This window comes from Myotis brandtii, unplaced genomic scaffold (assembly GCF_000412655.1).
Source record: "Myotis brandtii unplaced genomic scaffold, ASM41265v1 scaffold499, whole genome shotgun sequence".
Lineage (NCBI taxonomy): Eukaryota > Metazoa > Chordata > Mammalia > Chiroptera > Vespertilionidae > Myotis > Myotis brandtii.
The window spans coordinates 1502020-1511368 of NW_005369027.1; the positions used below are offsets into that span (position 1 = coordinate 1502020).

Sequence of the window (9349 nt, forward strand, 5' to 3'; positions counted from 1 at the left end):
GGGGCAATGTTTTGGTTCGTGACAAGGTCGCTTAGACACTTAAGAGCTTTCAGAGAAATTATGAACTGATACATGAATGAATAGAGTTAAGATTCGTACGGTTCCTTGCTGTGGTGGCTGAGAGCAGACATACAACCGGAACGGTAAAAAAGCTTTGGTGGCTGAGAGTAGACAAACGACCGCAAAGGGTTAATTCTAAAAGTAAAGTTTTAAGGAGAAGTCCCATAATAATAAAATCTGACACTAAAAAACAATTTACATACCTGATGGAAACATTTTATGTATATTAAGTTATTTACTCCTCAAAAAGTCTGCTTAACTTAATTACTGTAAGATAGTAATAATTCATACCAAAAACATAACCTTTCGAAGTAGAAACTACTATTGTAACCATTATGTGTGTGTGTGTGTGTGTGTGTGTGTGTGTGTGTGTGTGTAAAAGGCTAATATGCTAAGTGTCCATCCGGGTAATGACATCACATAGCAATGCCCGGCTTCCTCTCCATAGCGACTAGCCTCCTTGGAGTTTCTTCAGCCCAGAAACATGACTTGCTTTATAGCCAGGTGCAAACATTTTACACTGTAACCAAATATCTGTGAAGTGTTTTCCTGTGCCTCATCTCATTTGATCCTCACAGAAGTCCTGGAGTAGGTAGATAGGAGACTCCATGGAATCCTATTTTCTTTTCATTAGCCAGAAAACGAAGATTTAGAAAGCTTAGAAACTTGACCCAACTGAAAAGAAGTAAGAAATGGTGGACTTTGAAAATGACTTCAGGTTTTCTCACTGCACAGAATATAGTCAAACACGGCTGCGGTTAAATATTTCACCCTTTATTCTCCCTGCATGATCTATAATAATAATCTGCTTCGTGTTGATATTTACTGCTGTGTTGCTGATAATTACCTGAAAGAGAAGTTGGGGTGCTTCACTGGGCTGAAAAAGTTTAGCTAAATCAGAAAACAGGTCTAATTAAGCAAGTTTATTCTATATCTATAAAAGGCTAAGTTGACTCTCGCATGCGCGATTCATATAAAGCTCTCACTGGTGCCAATTGCACACGTGTGTTTCCATCTGTCATTGTCAATCATGAATTTGGTTGACACTTCTATTATAGAGAAAGGGCGAATAGTGATTTTAAAATATTTCTTCTAATGAATTTTCTTTCAATGTGCATGAATTCATGCACCAGGCCACTAGTATACAGATTTTTTAAAAAATCAAAGAGATTAACTCTTGTTAACATAAGAATGTCCAAACTGTAGAGAATTTTTATAAAAATTTATTGTTTGAGTTAAACAGAGGATATACCTGGAAGTGAGAGCTCAACAGACAGAAAAATGTTTCCCAGAATAACAGTTTGTAGTTTCTGTGTGTATTTTGAGATTAAGGAGGGAATGTAAGGAGGATTGCGATCTGATTACAGGTTAAGAATATGTGTTCTCTTGAGGGTGGTCACAGTTTAGGAGAGCTCTGAAAAGAGGCATTTCAAAGGTGTGTTAACCTAGAAGCACGGAAGCCATGGACAGAACTTGATTAAGGCCAAGATAAGCCTTTTACTAAATCAGTTACATGCCTGAGGCAGGATTTTGTTGAACACCTGAATCCAACTGCCCGGTTAGGAATTTATGATCAGATCACCCTGTGCGGTGACTTTCCATAGAAAGCCTTTTTTCATCCACATTCACTTGCCCAAGGCCACACAACTCATGGTTGGAAAAGCTGGGATCTGGTTAAGGCCACAGTGCTCTTAGCTTCTGTGTAACATAGAGAAATGTGCTCAGTGTATGGCTGTTCTATATTTTTAAAGCCCTCATGAGTGAACATATACTGTTCTTCATATATGCTTGTATCAGCATATGGAACAGTATGGAAGGAGACACACCTGGGCATCTGCATTGGTTACTTTAGGAAACAGAAGCAGAGAAAGATAGGAGACTGGGGTAGACACTAAGTTATTGTTTATATAATTCTTTGATTTTTTTAAATGACAAGCTCATTATTTGGGGGGTTTATCACATGTTTATAACTTTTTAAAAATATGTTGTTACTTATTTTAGAGAGAGAGAAAGGGAGTGGTATAGAGAGATAGAAATATCGATGAGAGAGAAACATAGATCAGCTGCATCCTGCACACCCCCTACTGAGGATCGAGCCCACAATTTGAGTGTGTGCCCTGACAAGGAATCCAACCAGTAACTTCTTGTCAACGCTCAACCACTGGGCCACACTGGCTGGGCCATATAACTTTTCTAAAGAAAGAAATTTTCAGATTCTTATGACAGGCAGTCAAGTGGGGCCTCAGCATCATGCCTGAGTCTCTGAAGTGTCCAACACCCCAAGTTCTGGTGAAGTCTAAACCCAAAATAGAAAGTCACAGGCACCCTCCAGGATTTAGAGGGACAGATCTGAACTTTCCAAGGCTGAATGGAGAAACATTTGCATGTTTGCCTTTGTGTGTGTGTGTGTGAGAGAGAGAGAGAGAGAGAGTGGGTGTTTGCATGTTTGCAAACAGATGTTAAAACCGGTTTCCTGACATTCGGGCTTCAGCTTTGATCAGCTTGCTATAACACATTTCCAGTTACAAGGCTGATGCAGTCAATGTACAGACTACAAAATGATCTTTTGGTTAACACCTGAATCCAACTCTAAGAATCTTTATTCCCAGAAAGCAGTGAGCACTTATAAGTTCTCCCCAAAGAGAGATTTGAAGTGACCATTTCTAGAAAGATTATAATTCACCACAAACTATCTACTTGTCTTCTTTTATTAAATAGGTGTTCAAGGATGTTCAGGAACTTTCTGTTTAAAGGCTAAAATCTAATGGAGTGTTGAATCACAACCCTGAAATCAAGTAAGATTTTGAAGGACAGTTACAGTGTGTGTACATAACACACCTATCGACACAAGACACACAGTGGAATGGCTACACAGACAAACAAAGAAATGATAATAATAGCTCACATTTACCCAGGGCCTGCTATAGACAAATCACTGTGCAAAGCATTTTGCATGGATCTCCTCATGTAATCCTTATGATAAGTCTTTGAGAAGGTACCATTATGATTTCTATTTTGTAGATGAGGAAACTGAGGTCTAGAGAAGTTAAGTAACTTTTACCAAGTAATACAGACAATAAGTAGTAGAGTCAGGATGTGTAGTTTGGGAGCCAGGATTTCAACCTCCTAACACCCTGCTTCCGTGGGTCTATAAATGATTCAGAATGTCTACAGAGCTACTTTCAGATAAGGCATCTTCTCAAGATAGTGCAGTGCCTTAGAAACAGACTGAAGCCAAACTGCCTTAGTTCAGACCCCTGCCCTGCCACACAATCTCCATAACCTTGAGAAAATTACTCAACCTCTCTGGGCTTCAGTTTCCTCATCTGTAAAATAAGAATAATGTTGATACCAACCTCACAAACTTGTAGGGAGGATTAAATAAATATGTGTAACATTAATATTAAAGGAGATAATAGATGTAAACTAATTCCTGTGAAAACATTCCTGCACATAGTAAACTCCCCAATGTTAGCTAACATTAGTTCAGTGGAGAGGAAGACACTCCCAGAAATATCTCAAAGTTCCCTTTACCAGGATTGTATTAAAGAATGTATCATCTAGTTTCCATGTCAATGCTAAATAAGTGTTTAAGGACAGGCCAACCCTTAAATTTGGCGAGCTTCAGACCTTCTTTGTCTGCAAAGCTATATGACATGACTTACTTGAAGAATCTGGACTCTGTGGGGAGGATGACTTCTCCAAGGACTCAGATTCTTTTTGCTCCATCTTCTCAGTGGTTGAACCCAGCTCTTCTTTCTTTATTTCTCTTTGTTTGTTCTGTTCCTCATTTTCAATCTTGTTGGTAGGAGTCTGGTCAGGTTCTTCCAGCATTCGATCTTTTTTACCTCTGACAGCCCAGTGCATTGACTACATTAATTAAGAGCAGACATATAATATAAAATCAATTATTATATAGCTTTCTGTATTTAAAGTTTAATATGTGGTGACACCTGACCTACTATTATAATGCTAATTTCAGAATGTTAAACTTGACTAATAACCAGATATTAATCAATTAATCCAGATATTAATTAATTAATCTTCCCTGATTTGGAAGACTAATGATATAAGGAGACATCTATATTAGGGTACAGAACAAAGGGACAAACATCAGAGAGATTCAAAGAATTAGATGTTTCCTCAAAAAGTTAAACCTAGAATTACCACATGAACCCAGCAATTCCATTGACAGGTATATACCCAAAAGAACTGAAAACAGATGTTAAAAGAAAAACTTACACATGAATATTCATTCACAAAAGCCAAAGGTGGAAACAACCCAAATGTCCATCAACCAATGAATAGATAAATAAAAGGTGGTATATCCATATAATGGCATATTATTTGACCATGAAAAAGAAATGAAGTACTACAATGTGGATAAATCCTGGAAACATTATGCTAAATAAAGAAGCCAGATACAAAAGCCACATATGTATATATGATTCCACTTACATGAAATATCCAGAATAGACAAATCCATATAGAAAGAAAGCAGAGTGGTGATTACCAGGAGCTGGGGGAGAGGAGGATAGGAAGTGATTGCTACGGGGTTTCCTTTTGGGGTGATGAAAAAGTTCTGGAACTAGATAGTGATAATGGATGAACAACATTGTGAATATACTTAATGCCACTGAATCTTACACTTTAAAATGGTTAAAATGGGCCCTGACAGGGTAGTTCAGTTGGTTAGAGCATTGTCCCCATACGCCAAGGTTGTGGGTTCAATCTCCATCAGGGCACATACAGGAATCAACCAATGAATGCATAAATGAGTGAAACAACAAATCAATCTCTCTGTCTCTCTCAAATCAATAAATAAAAATTTAAGAAAATAAAAAAATAATAAAATAAAATGGTTAAAATAATGAGTTTTATGAGTATTTTACCACCAAAAAACAATGAGGCTGTGTGTCTCAAGTCATGCCAGAGATTAAGCATACTACTATTGTAACTATTGTAACTACTATTGTGACCTTCCATTAAGCTTGACCAATGCAGAGTTGGCATTAGAAGTCTGGCAATAAAAATATTAGAATTCTGGATTATACATCTTCTCTTTAAGAAAACACATGGCACGAAGCAGGAATTCAATCAATATTTACTATGAAACATGTGTGCTAACTTTAAGTGGATTCACTTTATGTGAACTTTCCCAAGTCCAGTTATCCTCAAATAACAAGAACTTTCTAAATATATTTCCTTTTTTTCTTTAAGGATAATGTGAATGTGTACATGTACACTATAGAGAAGGTTTCTGGAAGGAAACAAGAAACTGCGATGGTGGCTTTCTGGGTGAGTAGAACTGGGGTCTGAAATAAGGATGAACTGACTTTTATTACATATCCTATTGTACTGTATTGATTTTTTTTAAAGCGAAGGTGTGTTAGTTATATTTTTAATTTACAATTTTAAAGAAATCAGTGGTCATAAATCAACAGGGTTTGGTATTGCCCATTGATTTCTGGTATAACTTTTATATTTTTAGAAATATACACGTTCCAAGACCGCTGAAACTCTCTGGAAACCTGATACAGAATTGTGTTGAATATGCTGGTGGGGGTCTTTTGCCCAGTGATTTTGTACTCATAATTTAACATTTAAGTTGAGCAATAAAGGTTACATATTCTGCATTCTCTCAAAGCTATAGCCAACTGTTTTCTTAGTGTATGTAAATAAAGTCCTATGTTTTCATTTCTTATCTAGCCCTCCCCCCACCCCCTTAGAGCAGCCTGTTGGGCAGGGGGTAACTAAACATGTGTCCTAAATCTACAAACTCCTGTAGGAAGAGAAATAGCACTAAAAGGAGGGGAAGAATTTTGAGAAACTGCATATTCATACTCCCCTTCACTCCCCTCCCCTTTACTCCTGGGAGAGAGACAAGTCCATAACCCCTCCCCTTATCTCTTTGTTCTGCTTTCCCTCTCCATCCTTAAAAAAATCTCTGCCTGCACTGAGATATTAAGATGGGTTTTTGAGGATAGGAGTCCCACATCTTCTTGAGATGCTGACACTCGAATACACCTCTTTCCTTTACACCAGTACCTGTCTCACAAGTTTGGCTTTCTTTACAACAGGCAGTCAAACCTGGGTTGGGTTACAGTCTGTGTGATTTTGCCAGCATAACCCTGGCTTTGTATGGTGGGATCTGGAGTATGGGAGAAATCAAAAATGGGTCTTAAAAATGGAATCATTTTTTTAGGTAACATTTTCTGAAGAACAAGGTAAGAGAGAGTTACATTTCCCCATAGACCCTTTTGTACCTTTTCTATTTTGTGTCCTGTATATGTATTTCCTATTAAAATGTTTAAAATTGGCCCTAGCTGGTTTGGCTCAGTGGACAGAGCATTGGCCTGAGGAATGAAAGGTCCCAGGTTCAATTCCAGTCAAGGGCACATGCTTGGGTTGCGGTCCAGTAGGGGGCGTGCAGGAGGCAGCCAATCAATGATTCTCTCTCATCATTGATGTTTCTATCTCTCTCTCCCTCTCCCTTCCTCTCTGAAAACAATAAAAAATACATTTCTTAAAAATATTTTTTATTGATTTTTTTACAGAGAGGAAGGGAGAAGGAGAGAGAGTTAGAAACATCTATGAGAGAGAAACATCGATCAGCTGACTCCTGCACACCCCCTACTGGGGATGTGCCCCCAACCCAGGTACATGCCCTTGACCGGAATCGAACCTGGGCCCCTTCAGTCACAGGCCGACACTCTATCCACTGAGCCAAACCGGTTAGGGCAATAAAAATATTTAAAAAAAAAAAACAAACTTGTCTGCTCTTAAAAAAAAAATGTTTAAAATTGGATAGATGGGTAGATGGAAGAATAAATGAATACAGAGTGAGAAAGAGAGATTGAGAGTTTACTGTGTCAAGAAATCGAAGCAAAGAAACCAAAACATTGCTTTTCTGAAATTCAAGGTTATTGAATTAGGTCAGTAGTTGTGACATTTAAAAACTGTGCCAGAACCACAGAAGGGGCAACCGCCTCTGCTACACACGTGCCCCATGATGCAAGGGGCACATTGTGTTTCATCTGTAGCGCATTCCTTTTCTGGAAAGTCTAAACTTATCTACAACACTGGGGTTGCCAAGTTCTGCCTGAGGGCACCACTTTATTTACCAGGCGTGACTGACAGGCCAGTATCTTCCCTATGTGGTTCCCTCCCCCAGTGTTTTACAGGGAACACGTCCATAATGTCTGGCCTTCCCTTTGCTCCTATCCTGTTATTAATAATTAGTTAATTACAACAGTATAATATTAATTCTGTGTCTTAGCACTTCTCTCTTGGAATAAAAGGACCTATGGTATGCCTTAGATGGGTGAAGGACAAATGACTCACCTATAATAAATGCTTTCCAAGCACTCAGTGAAAAGATATTGAGATAGTCGTCTTACTCATCCATCCCCTTTATGAGCAAATCAGAATAAAGTATTTTATTATCAACCCTCATATCTGCTGATCCCAATTAATGAAATACCCAAGGGGAAAACCCAAACTATATCTAACCTATACAGGCACCTCTTACGCTTTATAGTTCAATCAAAGGACTACCATAAGAGCAATGCTAAGCAGCCTGGTTTGCTGGGACACAATTAGATCATACATTTCTGTGTTCATAGAATGTATTTCTTAGCTCCACTAGCATAGCAGTTGGGCACAACAATATTTAACATCAAGCAAACTACTGTGGAGTGACTCAGATCAATAGAATGAGCATCAATAAAAATATCAAATGATAGCAGATGATAGAGACAAAGAGGAATTCTAGGGAGGGGAGAATCTGGACAGTAAAATGAATTGCCCAGATGAAAATCACTGTGTGCATGGAGCTGGCTAACACTAAACAGACACCCAGCCTGGGGGCAAAGCCACTGTCCTATTCTGTGAAACTGGCATGTTGTTCTTCTCAATTAACTTGTTTACCATCTTTCCTTCATGGATTGTCTGGTTTTTTGTTTTTTTTAAATCTAGAAAGCCATTTTCTTGAATTACATACCTTGGTTAACACTGGAATATAAATACATTGTGTCTATAGTAAACTTTGGGACAATTAGAAAAAAATCAATGGTCTCAGGTGAGCCATGGTTCAGCTAAGTGACTATTCAAAATTGATGGGTTATTTTTATCCTGGCTCTTCATGAGTACATATTTTTTTACTTTCCTGGGTGACCTCTGACAGTTTTGGGATAACATCCAATCGGGACAAACTGCCTTTGAATAAGTCCAGAAGACCTTGAACTGTTTCCCATCTGGCTAGGGAAACTGTGGCTACCAGGGAAACCAGAAAGCTTCCCTAGTAGTCTGTAGCCAACTGGACTCATCCCAAAGACACCTTGTCCAGCCAGAAAGAACAGACAAGAGGTCCACATGAGGGTGACTGGCAGCCCCAACAAGCCCTCCCAGTAACAATTAATGTTTCAAACAATCAATTCATCAAAAATATATTTTTATTAATTCTTTATAAAATTATAGCAGTTTATACGGCATGGGACAGTTTTAACAGCTTATGAGAATTTTACTCAGCACTTTATTTAGACTGTGGCTTTGCTGCAACCGCTTTCCCACAGCTATCCTAAAGGCATTCTGCCATATATTTTGGAGCTAGAGGGAGATTCATCCCCTGAATCCCTTGAAGAAAACCATTTATAGCATGACCATAATGAATTTCCCTAAAATCCACTGAGCTAGAAGGGCATCTTGTTTTCAAGTTAACCCAAGCTCCCAAAGGCCCTGGTTACGGAAGCCCTCACCCCATCCCTTTTTTTTAAACCAACATCACATATCTAAATTTAAATTTCCAACATATTCATTGACCTCAATGAATTCTTAAAATATTTTTACAAATTAAACTATCAGGAGGAACTTCTAAAAAGGAAAAGAAAGATAAATAGCCAGTGAAGTGGCAGGTGCTTGGCATGGAGGAAAAAAAAATACCAATTATAGTCCATCATTCTTGGATGATAGAAATGAGTCATTTAAGGAATTCTCCCAAAGGAGAGTCCTGCAATATGAACCTGTCTGTGATGCTGCAAAAATGCATTGTGATTTGTCCTGCCTTGAAGGTGCTGGGACTAACATTCCCTACCAATGCTTTTCCTTCAAGGCGGGTTATACTGCTTAAATAAAAAGCAGAAACACAGAGTTGATGATGGAAAGGTAGGGATTTTATGAGATTTAACATTCTAAATGTGTAGAACAAGTGGCCATGCACATGTGTTTTAGATAAATGTCACCTATTACCCAAACCCTAACTTACAAACATTTTATTGTCAGAATGGCATAT

At 38.2% G+C, this 9349-nt stretch overlaps 1 protein-coding gene across 2 annotated transcripts in view; it reads right to left on the minus strand.

The window, feature by feature from the left end:
* DNAJC12 (DnaJ (Hsp40) homolog, subfamily C, member 12) overlaps positions 1-9349 on the minus strand; it is a 40750-nt gene that overhangs the window by 3478 nt on the left and 27923 nt on the right. For both annotated transcript variants that reach the window (XM_005876778.2, XM_014548169.1), the window contains one exon: positions 3726-3930. In XM_005876778.2, the coding sequence (XP_005876840.1) occupies positions 3726-3930 (205 nt within the window). The remainder of the gene's footprint in view (positions 1-3725; positions 3931-9349) is intronic.